At 36.7% G+C, this 15,932-nt stretch overlaps 1 protein-coding gene and 1 non-coding gene across 5 annotated transcripts in view; both read left to right on the top strand.

The window, feature by feature from the left end:
- The window catches only part of Dh31 (diuretic hormone class 2), a 94,811-nt gene extending 83,032 nt beyond the window's left edge, over window positions 1-11,779 (top strand). The window contains exons 1-5 of one of the 4 annotated variants that reach the window (XM_074099119.1): window positions 959-1,033; window positions 6,165-6,248; window positions 7,138-7,242; window positions 8,581-8,601; window positions 10,147-11,779. In XM_074099119.1, coding sequence (XP_073955220.1) covers window positions 6,166-6,248; window positions 7,138-7,242; window positions 8,581-8,601; window positions 10,147-10,276 — 339 coding nt within the window. In that variant the 5' untranslated portion in view covers window positions 959-1,033; window position 6,165 and the 3' untranslated portion in view covers window positions 10,277-11,779. Of the gene's footprint in view, window positions 1-958; window positions 1,034-6,164; window positions 6,249-7,137; window positions 7,243-8,580; window positions 8,602-10,146 lie in introns of those variants that run through there. The other 3 variants (XM_074099120.1, XM_074099118.1, XM_074099121.1) reach the window with 3 other exon arrangements.
- Window positions 11,780-14,973: 3,194 nt separating this feature from the next.
- Window positions 14,974-15,045, top strand: TRNAE-UUC (transfer RNA glutamic acid (anticodon UUC)). Its single transcript has one exon. It is a non-coding gene; the product is annotated as a tRNA-Glu (tRNA).
- The last annotated feature ends 887 nt before the right edge of the window (window positions 15,046-15,932 follow it).

Raw genomic sequence — 15,932 nt, 5'->3', positions numbered from 1 at the left:
TACACAATTCCTATCTTTGCGATAACGATGCAACAAAAACTCTCTCTCTGAAATCAGTGGTAGGTGAACACCACTAACTTTCAGTTCCAATTGAAAACTAACTTTAGGTCGTTAGCTACTTCACCAATCCAGCTATTGCTCGAACACAAACTTTTCTGTTCCGTTGGACAAATTTGCTACATCCGTCACTGCAGTATAAACTCATAACTAACACTTGCTTGTTATGGTTAACTCAACTGAATTTATAAGTTAACAAACGGGACTGCACTGGTTGGAAAACAATACGTGGAAAGTTTGGGCACATGCTTGATTATGGACCTTTTGACAACAACGGGAAGTTAGATTTTTATTTAAACAATGAGTTTATTGATGCTACTATTAATTATGATAGTCGTGGTAGTACTGTACCAGTACAGTTATAGCAGTTTATTTCGTTTAGGTACATCTATATAGATAAAGTTTATCGGTACAAAAATTGTAATGAAATTCAAATTAAATCTGGAATCACGCATGCATTTAAAAACGGACCCGATAACTCTGATTTCTTTTTTTTTTAATAATGACTCTTATTATAATAAGTTTGGATTCTTTTCAATTTCGATTAAAGTGTTACGGTAAATTTTGATTCACTTCTGGCAGTCGGGTTTGAAAGTACACCCTACAAAAAGTTGTGGTCGGCAAAATAAAATGTATTGAAAATTAGATTTGTGACAAAAACTTATTTCGGGAAATAATATTAAACTAGGATAATAAAGCATAGAAGTTCAATAACCTAGATAAATGTAGGGGTACACAGCTCGCTACTTTCGGCGGAAATGATATCTGAAATCTGTGAGTCGATTATGAGTAATCGATATAGATAATCGAGTATCGATGTAATTAGTCTAGTGGAGTGTGTGTCAACAGAACGGTTGGGCGGGCACTTTGATAACTCGCGATGTTCTTCGGTAAAAGGTTAACTGTGATTTTGGGAATCAAACTTGTATTCAGACAGTTGCTTCTGGACCGTCAATATAGAACTACCTTCAACCATGTGAGTTTTTTTATGTAAATAATCTGGTATATTCAATATTCTTGTTAGGGGAGCGCATGGGGGGCTAATTATGATTAAAATGTAACCATTTAAAAAAAAAGTTTTTTTAACGCAAGCCAAATCCACATATTATATGGAGGTCTTTAATTATGAGTAACTGTCTTGATTCTTACAAAACAATACATAGTACAACACATAGCAAGCAGTACAGAGAACACATATACACAGAGACTTTCTGATGTAAGCAATAGGCGGCAGCTATTTTTCATATTTGTTAAAAAATATCTGTAAAAGTCCAACACTGAGCGCCATATTTATTGTATCAATCATCAGAAAGGTCAACCGATAGAAAAAAAATAAAGAAAATAAAAACAATACAAACAACTTTTACGGTCCACTGAATTCAAACACTTGCAAATTCGATACAACAGTAAACGCAGGTATTGCGGCTGTCACCTTTACCGAGATGTCTTGCCTATTCCTTTTCATTTCACTGACAATAGCGTATCCGATATCATTTTTGCTTTTAAAGATCGTCTTTTGTTTTTACGTTTCACAGAAATATATTCGGCCAGTTAAGTAAGGGCCGGCACATCCCGTTTCGGGATTTCGAACGCAGTAAATCCATACAAATCCTTGAACCTACCACTTACGGACAGTAGTTTTCCGTTCGAACTTTTCTCTGATTCGGAATTCCGCATGGTGGCCTGTGCCTTCATAATTAAAACAAACGTATGTGTGTGATGTATTTGTTAGTGTTGGATTCCGTGTATGTGGCAGCCCTTACTGAGAAAAATGTTTCTCTCTCTTTTTTCCTCAATGTTTGTAAAGAGCAGTTTATGCGCCGTAAATTATTTGAGTGTCGTGAGTTCTAACCCGAGCTCGTATATCTTCTTGTGCATTACACTTAAATTTTACCGTAAGCTTTACGTGAGGGAAAACATCTTGACAGCACACACTTGCGAAGAAATTCAATGGTAAGTGTCACCATCATCAGTCGGAAGACGTCCACTGCAGATCAAAGGCCTTTAGAACGCCACAATGAATAACAAATCGTCACTTGCATCCATCGATGCAATGGTGAATGTGAAGTTCCCAATTCGCGGACTTATATAGCCCATGATGTGATGATACTTTAAGAGAAAAGTTTGGCTCTCCATTAATTTGTCAGGTGGTAAAGTCCTTACTTAAAAGTCCATGTAGTTTCAAAGTTCACGCTAAAAGGAAGTGTTTCAAAACAGGATAAATCATTGTTTTATGAGGTCCACCAATCAGTCACTAGGGAGACCTCTTTACGTCACGTGAGGCCGAGGTAAAAAGGTTGCGCGTTGGTACACGCTTTGAAGGGTTCAGTACCTACAAAATTAGAAACTTAAAAAAAAAAATATTATGCCGAAGTGGAAATAATGATGACTTTATTAACATCATAGTACTTATTAAGTTTCTGATCTTATCTAATAAACCTCATTGGCATATCCTGTTTCTTTTATTTTTTCCAAAGCTAGTGACAATCAAGTTTTTGTAAAAAAAAATATACAACCTTTTTTCTGCTGACTGCAGATTTTGTAGACTGTACTTTCACTGTCATCCAAACTACAGATCCATATCATCTTTCAAGTCGATACTATAAAACGTTGAAGAGTTTCCTCCTGCAAACACGATTTAGGCGGTCCACCAGCAAAGTTTTATAAAGTACAACTTTATTGTATTTTCACCGTACTACTACTAAGTCAAATTTCAGGTGGTTTGGACATTTTGCAACCATAACTTACATTATATATCTACACGAATTAATTCCGAATAACCTGGCATCTACGGTACAGATCCAGTAGAAGTGGGACACACGTACGTGTGTTCATGTACATGCACTCAGTAGGTGATTGCCTAATTATAAAATAAAAAATAAAAAAAAATATACCCGTTGAACGCTAACATGCTATAAACCGATGTAGTATCAAAAACCGTTCTACTTCGCACGACGGACCCTCTTACAATATTTTGAGCACAAATCGTGGCTGCCCAAACCAAGTACAAGCTGTAAAGTACAACCAAGTAAAAGGTTCTCAGTTTTGTGGTACGTAACCCTAAAAAAGTGAAGTGACGCGTCCGTAACACATGACCTTTGCGGGTACCGCATTGATTTACGATCATATTTCCAAAGGACTCCTTCCGAGAATCTTGTGGAAAGGGTGCTTTTATCACGTATGACGGTGTGACACAAACATAGTGAGATGTAATTTTTTATAAGGGTTAACACAAATAAAATAAAACCATTTACATAAAAGTATCCTAAACTAAAAATACTTACAAAAAAAAGTATTTTAAGTTTAGGATGGTTTTTTTAGTTAAATTTTTATAATGTAACTGTTATATTGTTATATTTGTAAGTTCCATGTTATATTTCACGGTTGTAAATCTTTTTTAACGTTTTCAAACAAATACAAGTTTGGTATGTTCGTTAAGCAATGCTTTTATCATTATTATTACTTATTATAATGATAATAATTTTCTTACTTTTTTCAATAAGTACCAAGAATAACATACTGATTTATATGCAACATGTTTCTAACCCATGTAGAAAGCCTCATATCAAACGCCACAGTTTTAACGGAGAAATGACTGATTTATTATAATCGGAACATCGTTTTTTTTTATATTCGTCTAATCAAATAATTTACAATATTAGAACATTCCTGAGAAGAAACTCTGCTCGGCAGTTCATCCAGAATGTAGAGACACGTTGTATATCTATGACTATGACACAATTCCGAAGCTTATCCTGGAGAACGCAGAAAACCCCCTTAGGAAGAACTTGTAACTAAATACTACACAATTCCAGTCTTATTCCTAATCCGTTTCACACAAATCCCCTTCACACAAATACGAACGTGCTACAAGTAGTTTAGTAGCTCGCCAGGCTACTTGAGCCGCATTGCAATCTCAGTATCGGGCTCCGGCAAAATGAACTTGTTCGCACTTAGGTTACAAGAATTACGCAATAGTTAAGTAGTTCTAGCTCGGTTTAAAAGCTGGTTGAACTGGTGTTTTAACGGTTCGTAATAATAGCTTAACTGAAGGCAGAACTCTCTGCTTGCCGCGTACTGCCTCTACAAGTTCTCCAGTTCTAAACTTTCGAATGCAGATTTCAATGTACAGCAAAATAGTCCGATTTGAATAAATACCACTGGTGTGGCGCTATTACAATTTCAAGTCTCGCCTGGTTACCTATTTCTTTAAGTGACGTCATTAATGACAAGTAAGTACTAGTACTTATAGCAAAGGTTATGTACACCAACTGCAGGGTGTTGCTACCGCATAACTATCTAGCTCGCGCTTCTTTCGCTATATTCGTATAAAAAATCGGCATAGGTACTATTTACGACCGTTGAAAATACGATTTCGCCGTACCTAGATATCGTTGATTGTCGTTAATGTGGCGGCACTTGTTCTGTTTATTTATTTTAAACAGTCAATTGACTTGATAAACAAGTGCCGCCACATTGACGACAGTCGACAATATCTAGGTACGGCGAAATCGTATTTTTAAAGGTCATAAATAGTACCTATGCCGATTTTTTATACGAATATAACGAAAGAAGCGCGAGCTAGATAGTTATGCGGTAGCAACACCCTGCAGTTGGTGTCCATAACCTTTGCTTCAAAGCAACTAAAAATCTAAATGAACAGTTAAAAATTTACCTGATTTTCAAAGCTTTAGTAAAATTTCCATTATTAATTACAATTGTGTTTTAGAACGGCAAATGGCGCCATCTAACCAAAATCTGTGTCTTTGGAAATCTAATGAACATAAACATATATACTTCCCAGCTTAGCACCACTGACCTATTTGCCACACCTCTGTTCTAATAATACCTAGTTAACACTGATCCCCGTTTTTATGTCAATCCTTCTCAATTTCCAAAACGTCCACCCGTTTCAGATATCCAATTATTTAGCAATTTCCTCATTTACATTTCGGGGTTTACTTTATTTTGTTTGCTTGAAAAAAGAATTTTAGTAGGTAGACCTTTTATGTAAACAAACGTAAACAAATACACTAAAGAACCTGCACTTTGCATAATATATCTGTTACCTGGTTTATACCTTTTTAGAAGTCAACAGTATATTCGGCTTTAAAATGCCTACTTAAGTAATTAAATAAACGAAAAGGAGGGATGGAAGACTTCGAATGATTCGTAACTCAAGTCTAAAATGAAGTCTGTTTGAAAAAGTTTCAAATACCTATCATCCTATGCATTGACATCTATGTACAGACTGCATGTTTCTTACATCTAAACGGCGCACAAAATTTGTTCACAGCGCGGATTTGTGAACCTTTCATTTCACTATAGTTTGTTGACGTCCGTGACAGGGGTTGTGTCAAAGTAATATTGATGATTGAAGCACCGCGCGTTCTGTTCTAAACAGCCAGTCTAGTCCCGTAAGGTAACGTAGAAGTCAATGATCAATTTCAAATCGTACTCCATATCATTAGGACTTTTTACAGCGCGCTTGTGCGATTATTTTTATTACTTATCATTATAACAATGTAATTATCTGCATTATTTTACTGTTTATGCAAGCTTCTCAGCTGAGGGCGGTACAAAAGTCGTACATGTGCAATTTATTTTATCAACAAGGTCACTGTTACAATCGAGTCATCCATCAATGACACGTAATATTATAATCTAGATTACTTAGTTACAACATTTTACGCAGATTATGCAACGTAGGCGCTATGAAAAAAATAGGTAGTACTCTAGATACTGTATGTATTCAGGCGTAATATTCAAGAGTCCTTATATGTAGCTATATATGTTACAGTTTTTTTTTAATTACGTTTTAAATTTACTACAAGCTTTACGGTGAAGGAAAACATCTTTAGGAAACCCGCACAAACCAGAGAAGCAATTTAAAGGTGTGTGTAAAATCCCTAATCCCCATTCCGCTTGGGAACTACGACTCTCAATCAGAGAGGAGGCCTGTGTCCAGCAGTGGGACGTATTTAGACTGGGATGATGATGATAAGATTGAACTGTAATTGGAAAATTACGTTTTACGAATAAAAAATTGTAAGATTCAATATTCAATGTATTATTTATTTATTAAGGTGCATTTCCATTAATTACAGAATGGTCCGAGCAAGCTGTGTGCTGGCGAGCTGCGTGCTAGTGGCACTCCTCCTCGCAGTGCCTGCCGCTTCTTACCCCAGGTAGTAGTACTTAGTCCGGGTAGTTACTATTGATACTTAGTCCAAGTAGTATAGTCAGCAGCACCAATATCTGATTTAACAAAACGTGCATAAATATCTAAAGAAAAGAAAGAAAATACATTTATTCACAACACAAGACAACAATATTATTAAGTAGGTAGAAAACACGAAGGATATTAATATGTGCCATTGCGGTCTATATGATACGACTATATGTATAACGCCGGTAGGACATGTTAGATATTTTTGCACGCTCCACTGTGGCTGATATTAATGCATGAAACAGAATTACGTGGAAAATATGATAAATATAACAAGACCTCGTGGGTAATTTAACTTAGAAAACTAAAAAAGTTGAGGTTAAAATATGTATATTCGCTAACAGACTTGACAAATGACAATCATTTAATTAATGGTAACCTACCAAATAAATTTGGTACAACACCAGCTACATATTTGAGTTTGGTAAAATCAACCAAAATTCGTGATAGGACCAAAATCAATCCTCGACTTTGGGTACATTTAAATCCATCCATATACTAATATTATAAATGCGAAAGTGTGTGTGTTTGTATGTTTGTGTGCTTGTTTGTATATATCTCCGTCTTTCACGTCGAAACGGAGCGACAGATCGAGGCGATTTTTTGACGTAGAGATAGTTTATGGGCCAGAGAGTGACATAGGCTACTTTTTATCCCGGAAAAATGCAGAGTACCCGAGGGTATAGCGCGCGATTACCAGATTCCACGCGGGCGAAGCCGCGGGCAAAAGCTAGTAAATAAATAAATATCAATAATAAATCACTTACCATCAGTTGGTCAACGTGATTGACTTGTAGAAAAGCTTCTTTTTGGCTGCCATAGTAATAAAAAAAAATGTTTTTATTCTCCAGTCAAAACAACTACTACCGTACCGAGGGCCAGTACGATCCTGAGGAGATAATGGACATGCTGAACCGTCTCGGCAACCTCATCCAGATCGAACGCAAAATGGAAAAGTGAGTAAATTAAAAATCCGAACTTCATATCTTGCCGTCTCGCTGACGCTTATATTATTTAACACGAGAGTGAGAGGGACGGTGCGATACGAACTTTGATTTTCGAATTTTGTAGTAGCCCCCAGGTCCGCTACTTGACACTTGCTAGAGAGTCCACGACTCCAAGGGCCATAAATTGCTGAAGGAATATGGTAGGACACTTGATACGACACGACAATTTACTTTTAAACCTGCTGGAAGGAAAAATGTAAGGTTGACGAGGCAGAAGAAGGCCAATTGACCTATTTTGAACAGTTAAAGGAGAAAGTAGGTGTCGTGTCGTATCAGGAATTTAAACAGATGGCCGAAGAGCAGGCGCAGTGGCGATTAATCCACTGACAAGAGCGTAGCTCTTAAATTTAAGAAGAAGAATACAATTTAGTCTTGTGCACTCTTTCTTAGAATTAAGATGGTATTACGTATGTAATTTCAAGCGAAATTTTAGTTACTACAAATTAAACTTATCATTATTTCGCTGAGCAAATCAATTGAATTATATTTTGCATGACTATTCTTGTCATGTCTTTTCGTAATTTATTACATTTGCTCTTCTTACCACAACGATAAAAGAGTCATTTTTCCAGAGCATTTATGCATTAAACTACTCTGTCACGACATTTAAGATGCATCGCATAGTAAGTGCAACCCTCGACATTTTTGTTGATGGCGTTGTCTGATCTGTTTATTCTTCGATGCCACAAACAGAGACATATATGCAAAAACAAAGATACACATGACGAACATCCCTTTGTTTTGCGCCGGGAGTTAAAAACGCTTTAAGGCTACGGTCACGTCACGATTTTGACGCCGGTCAATGTTAAGTCGTACGACATGTAGTTATTTTTTGCGATTGTGACGCAGTCAGATTTTTTTTAAAGTGTAACTTTAACCATAATCACGTCTAAGAGAGAGCGTGGTGTTAAGCCATATAAATATGACAGAGAAGTAAAGAAGTAGTGGCCAAAACTCTAGTGAAAAATGATTCAAGTGCAGTTAGTCTTTGAGGCTGCTAATAAAAGCCCAAAGTCAAAGTCAAAAAAGGTTGATTTTAATATTATTTATTTCTATTTTCATGTAACATATATATAGCTATATAACATTTTTTATAAACACTAAAATTTTACGACTTAAATAATTAATAAATCTACCCTTTTTACCTTTACACAGGACAAAAAACCTTGAACAGTTAAATTTTTCGTCCTTCCTTTGCAATATTCTTGGAGTCAATATTCGCCTTGATTTGAGTAAATTTACCTACATTTCTCTACACTTTTCTTACTTGTTTTAATCTGTTCACAGCTTTAAAGACGACATTACTAGGTACGTCTTCAAAGCAACAAGAAGTTTATGCATGCGTGAATAACTTTAGTTTTAAACTGTGCATGATTCTAACTGCTTGTGTAAAAAGAATTCTGCTTTTAACTACATACTTATCTGAATACTTTATTGAAGGCAATTTCATGAATGTTGTACAACTTTTTTTTTGTTTATAAAAATCGATGCCCTAGATGCACATTCTAATTTAAGAGAACGTTACGGAGGCTTATAGCGATTATAAGACAGCATAGGTCATCTAATTGGCAAGTAAATGAGCTAGTATGTCGGCAAGCCAGACGTTTATAGGCCGCCAATGCAGTGTCTACGGAATTGTAATTTAGCTTGTTGTCTCTCATTGGTTTATGATGGTCTATGAAGAATGATAAGCATATCAGCATTTAGTTAGCTAGCATCTACGGCTAGCTTAGAGCGATTTAGAGAAATGAACTTAATATACGATACATAATTATTATGCCAGACAAACTGATGTCTCTCTTTGCTCGGTCCCTCATACCTGAGGATTGTATATTGCATCTGGAGGGATAATCTACCTCCACCGGTTTCTGTCCAGCGCGTGTCTTACGACCCTGTAGAAATTGGAGGATGACGAGATATTCGAGAGATCGTGATATTCTGCCAAACACAAAACTGATAGGACTTTTAAGATCAGGCCTGAAGCTGGAGTTCAGACCAAAATGACACTGTCGCAGCGAAGTGACGCAGCGTCATAACTGCAAATATAATGCTGTTGCGACATTGATGTCATTTATATTTTACATTCATTGAAGCTCTATCACGGCGTCACAGTCGCAGCATTTCTGACGCCATTGACACTGCCTCAAAAATCTTAAGCGGTCTTAATTTAAAATTAGACGCTTTAGAGATTTGTAACTTTTTATAAAAAGAATGTGGTGATGTCATTAAACTCGGTATGCGGTTAGCAGCATTCCAGTGACCCTTTACACGGAACTATGCAGCTTTAAAACATTACAGCGTGCCCCCAGAAAACTTTTGCATGCAAATACGGGCTCGAAATAATTATACCTGTGTGTGTCATTCTAAACAGTTTAGCAAAAGTTTGTTTGGTTCACATGTTTTTGCCAGTGCTGATGTTTTATATTTTTATTTGCATGGTCGGTAGTTTTCATTTTTGGAATGCGTGAATTTTAAGTTATAAGAGGTACTTAAAATGTGTAGGTAAAAAACAAATTACTCACTAAAAAACCTTCTGCTTCTGGATTATGTGCTGGCAAGCTGTACCTAGTTTTTTAAAAGTATTTCATATACTTGCGTTTTGCTTTTTAAGTATTAGCAATCTTTGAAATATAAAAATCAGTTTTTATACCAATAGCAGGAGGAACATACCCTTTATTTTATAACTAATCATAAAGCCAAAGATCACACCCTCAATGTCTACCTTGTTTATAACTCTTTAGAAATATTTGCGCACAGCACACTTCCTATGACGTCATTTAGCCAGGTGCAGAGATATTTCCGACATTTAACCAATTAACGACACTGTTCTCACTCATTTATTCTCATTTCCAGCGAGAAGCGAGCTATAGACCTTGGTCTCAGCCGTGGCTACTCCGGAGCCCTCCAAGCCAAGCACCTCCTGGGTCTGGCAGCGGCCAACTACGAAGGCGGCCCCGGCAGGAGGCGACGAGATGCCCACTAAAAGCCTACTCTTACCCATGGATCTCTTGTGCCGCTGCTTAAGCTACACTCCCGAACAAGACTTCAATTGTTTTAAGCGAAGTTCATTTGTTTTTAAATGCTTGAAAACTTTAATTGTTTTAAAAGCAGTTCCCTTTGTTTTTGGAATATACTTACAAACTTCAATTGTTTTAGATGCAGATTACAATTTGTTTGAAATATTAAGTAGATTTCAATTGTTTTTAAAGGTCACTACTTAAAAGTGTGACTTGTCTTTGTTGGACACTAGTCATTTTAGATCTCCCTTAATTAAATTATGAGTTCTAGTCATGGATTGAAAATATGTTGTAGTGTTTTATGGATGTCACAAGTATTGTCACAAATGTCATGTCACCATATATTGTGGTTTCCTTGAAATACGATAAACACTTCGAAATAAAAGTTAAGGCAAATAAGAGGTCGCAAGAGGTCCATTTATGTATCGAAACTCCTGTATCTAAAACCAAATATGTATCACCAACTTCTTTACCCTTCACTGTAAAATGGCTGGTAAAACGTAAAATCTTTGTAGATATCAGTAACATTTAGTATTGTTAAATTTCCATGTACCCCCAGTATTCATTTGAATGTAGTACAAACATGCACAAAATCATCTACATAACGTGTTTTATCCGGAAGAAAATTTTTGATAAAAATATAAAATTATGCACGGAAATAGTTATGACACCTTAAGTCGAAATTCTCGATCACACAGGGAACTTTTGTATCAAAACAAATTGCCATAGGTACACCTGGAACTAGCACATAAGCAATACGTGTATCGTAAAAGTTTGCATTTAAAAAGTCATATAAACTACAGGGTGTACATGGCTTCGGCATTCGATGTATTAAGTTATTATTTTTTGAACATGAGACTACCATGAGACTCACTCATATTAAATGATATTTTCCTGGATAACTCACGCCTTAAATCGAGTTTAGCTCGACGAGTGCGCGTGTTGCAGCAGCCGCCAGTCGCGAGGATTAGCCCGAAACATGTCGAGCTAAATTCGATTTAAGACGTGAGTTCCCGAACAATATCATTTAATATAATTTTTTATATGCTAAAATATAATATCATTCCCAAGTACTCAAAAAGTAATGAATCGGTCACAACATCCCGTAGCCAATCGTTCCGATACATTCTACTCGTAATTGATACGTTTTGTAATTAATTTACTTGTACATTCCACGCTGTTACACTTAGTTAAGCAAAATCAGTATTAACATTCTAGTCCTTTCCAGATGTAAAATTTCCTATTAAATATTAAACTATTTGTAAATTAGACATAGCAACGTCTACCAGTTAAGTTAAAACCCATATAATTAACTACGACATTTACCCATGTTACTCGTAATTAAATTTGAACTATCTCTGAATGTACGTGACAAATTATCTAATAGATAGTTAGATAGTTAAATTAAGTGATAAAATACCTCCTGTCTAGAGTATATTGTTAAATAAAGAGATATTCATATTAACATAGCCGTGTTTGCATTATTCTTTGATAACTATACGAATTAAATTATGCTATAACAGACATTGATGCATTAGAATGTGTTTTCATTTGCCCCTATTATAACATGTTCCAGATAAATAAAAAATGGCTGGTTACAGGTATTTAGTAATGAATGTTGTTTTTCAGCGAAAAAACGTTTTAAATGAATAAAATAAAATAATCATACCATGAATTCATACGTAATTTTATTTTGGTTTGTTCAATATCCCGTATAACTTGTACACGTGTCATAAAATGACAGAAGAGAAAGATGGTTCGGAAAGTCCGACTAAACACTTTTGTATTGGTAGCCACAGATCGATTACTTGTGCAAGATTAGACTCGTGCTTTAAGTATCCTTATTACGTAACAGTTGCATAAACTACTATATTGTTGATTGTCGAACAAGTTCCGGTGACACTTTAATGCACCGTGTTGGAAGAAACATTCGCAAATTTTTGGCTTGTCTTAGTTTAACAAGTAAATCGCTACGTCTGTCGCAATGCTACCGTATAGGTTATTATGTAAGTCTATCACACCTTTGACGCGATACATTTTGAATAGTGTCCCATAGTAAGTGTTGCCAGTGATGGCATATGGGTTTGAGACGTGGTGCTTTCACTATAGGCCTATGAATAGGCTCAGAGTTTCTTAACTGGCTATGGAAAGCTATGCTTGGGGTTTAAGAAGAAAGAAAGAAAGAAAATACATTTATTCACAACACAAGACAACAATATTATAAGGTACAAATAAAACAACACAAAGGTATGTGTCATTGCGGTTGTGAATCGGACACTGGCTCAGCATAATGCTGAAGCGTTAAAAACACCCCAGCGCTGATTTTCAGCCAGCGCCGTCGGTGACCCTCGGACCGTTATAAAGACATACTACACACCATTAACTACATAAGACTACATAAAGAAATAGATAATTTGCAAACTATAAAACTAATTTATAGTGTGACTTTAAAAACATAAAAATAAATGTGTTAGGTACGTAGATATAATTAATTTTACAACTATTATTATTATGCACTTACTTGCCAAGTTTCTCAACGGGATCGAATCTGCAGGGCTACTACGAAACTCGAAACTCGAAGTTCGTGTCGTGTGGTCTCTCTGACACTTATACTATTTAATACGAGAGCGAGAGGGATCGCACGACACGAACTTCGAGTTTCGAGTTTGGAGCTAGGTAGAAGAACGAGGGTCACCGACGTAGCCAAACTTGTTGAAGTAGCAATGGGCAGGCAGGCTTTAGCACGGAGAATAAATGGATGTTGGGGCCGAAAAGTTCTTGAATAGAGACCGCGGATCGATAAGCGCGGCATTGGACGTCCACCAATGAGATGGACGGATGACCTGGTGAAAGCCGCGGGGTCACTCACGGTGGATGCAGGCCGCTCCAACCGAAACAACTGGAGGTCTAAGGGGAGGTTTATGTCCTACAGTGGACGTGATTTAGTTATGAAACATTATGTAGAAACCATTGTTTTCTTAATGAATCCGATGAAAACCCTCACTAGGGCGCTCGGTTTAATTTTACGACGCAGTAAGGGCGGTTTAAGACTAGCGTTTTATACGCGCGTATTTTCTCGTTTTTGATAGCGCGTGTACGCACGCACAGTTATGCGGTTTTGTTTACTTCGAGCGTTGACGCGAATATAAACTCGTACATATAAGCGAGAGCGAGAAACAGGGCCGTCTTCCACCTATTACAGGCCCTGGGCACAACATGCTGCATTCTGTAAGTGATTTTCAGGGGAGAGCGGAGTAGCTATCGGTTATCCTTTGGTAATGGAATAGGGACTAGGGGGCTCAATGCATCGCGGGGCCTTGGGCACGTGCTCATTGGGGAAGAGGGGACTGGCGAGAACATGTCCTTTCAGACCAAACACGAGCATAACACGCAGGAATAAACGCGTGCGCGCCAAAAACGAGCGAATACGCGCAGAAAAAAACGTTAGTCTAAAACCGCCATAAATAGGGGAAAATAGAAGGTTCCTCTTGCATGTAATCAAATACTGGTCGAAACGAATCCAAACACGATATATCTGCTATGGTAATCAGGTACACACCTACTAGTGTTCTGGATATCCTGGCTGCAGCATCAGGCCGAGAATTCCATAATCTTGCATAGTTATATAGTAATAAATAAATAATAATAAATATCATGGGACACTTGACACCAATTAGTCAAAATTGTGATAATAATACTTAAATACATATTAACATCAAGACGAGAACAACATCGTGTTTTCAAAAATATCTGCCCGGCCGGGATTCGAACCAGGACCTCAAGCTTAGTCAGGTGCTCTAATCCGGTCGTCAGTTAAATAATACATGGGTGTTTCAAATAGTCTGAGATATGTTTGAAAGTAAATACCTTATGGTCTAAGATTCGCAGCGAGCACAAGAGCTGATGATCATGAAACGGCTGAACCGATTTTGATAAAACATGTCTAAGAACCATCGCTAGAAAACCTACTTTCAAATAAAAAAAACCGTATTCAAATCGGTCCACCCGTTTAAGAAATACGGTGCCACAGACAGACACACATAGCGGTCAAACTTATAACACCCCTCTTTTTGCGTAGGGGGTTAAAAATATCATTATCATTGAAAAATTACATAACAAATAAATTTTATATTACTTACTTCATTTCGGTCACCCATATCTTCGCAATCGCATCAACCCTAGCGCCATCTCTGACGCTTTTTGGCAACTAATACAAATATTAATTTAAGCGCCATCTCTTGTCAATGCTTGACATCGCTTGCACATCTTACTAGCATAACCGCGCGGCGTTTTGTGTTCGGCGTTGAATGGTACATACAACTTACTTAGTAATTTACTAAAAAAAAACTAGGTGGCGCTCACATGCAAATTATAAACGATAAAGTTGTTAAAAATTAAAAAATAAATTACTATCCTCTCTTGGCAGTAAGTAAATACACAGTAATAATTTACTATCAAAGATAATATTGCATTTATTTAGGTACTGCCTAGTATATCATGTTTCAACATTTGTCGACATTCAAATGTAATAACAAAACAAAAAATATATGCGTAATATTTAAGAATCTGTAAAAAATAGATATTTAATTTTGTGATATTTTGTGTTGGACTTCAATTACGGCCATTTTAACAAATGTAACTAAATTTCAACCACTTATTCATCTCCCGTATGGTCTAGTGGCTAGGATACCTGGCTTTCACCCAGGAGGCTCGGGTTCGATTCCCGGTACGGGAAACTTTTTTATTTTCTTACAATGTTCACCTCTGTATGATTATCATTTCCCTTTGAGAAATTTGTTTTCCGTTTATACATTTAAATTATTACAATACATATTTAATTTTTTTGGCCACGTTTTCCTTTTTGAATTTCTCCCCACTGCAAATAGGTAGGTAAATATATGATGTCAGTGTTTGATCAATAGCAAACTATTTATAGTACTAAATACAACGTTGAGGTCACATTCGTGCCGACGGGAGCGAAATTGTGTACCCACACGGATGACCAGGTTTTTACAATGGATGAACCAGTGGGCTTATTTATAACCCTACCCAGCGGGCACCCCTCAAACAAGGACTAACGCGTTTTAAAATATTGTCAAGTATTTGGTTATAAGGCGCGCTTATAGAAGAATTTTCGGTATTTGAGGGGTGAAGCAGACGACGCGGTGGAGGCGAATGCAGGGCGCCTCGTGCGTTGTCACGCAGCCCGTTGACGGCCTTATTCTGTTTGTATCCGTATTATTAACATTTTTTTTGGTTTAATAAAGAAAATCTTCGTTTAATATGAATAGTCTTGGTAATAAACAAATTATTTATGCCTCTTCATGCCCACAGTTTGATTTGTAACGTAGGTAATGGATAGACATTTAGACTGAATAGGTCGATAGATAGATATGACAGATGGCATGCTCTTGTTTCGGAGGCCAAGACCTCTTTGGTCCCTGAGCCAAATTAGTTAGTTAGATAGCTTATTAGTCTGGTCAACATTTAGGATACTTTATGTTACGGGAAATAAATATTTTTGGATATAAAAAAAATGCTCTAAATCGGATTCCGCGCGGACGCAGTCGACGGCAACAATTGGTTTTAAATAAATTTATAGCTCTTCCAAAATTGTCTGGA

This window comes from Choristoneura fumiferana, chromosome 16 (genome assembly GCF_025370935.1).
Source record: "Choristoneura fumiferana chromosome 16, NRCan_CFum_1, whole genome shotgun sequence".
NCBI lineage: Eukaryota > Metazoa > Arthropoda > Insecta > Lepidoptera > Tortricidae > Choristoneura > Choristoneura fumiferana.
Note: the sequence above shows the minus strand (reverse complement) of the source record. Positions and strands in the feature narration are given on the sequence as shown.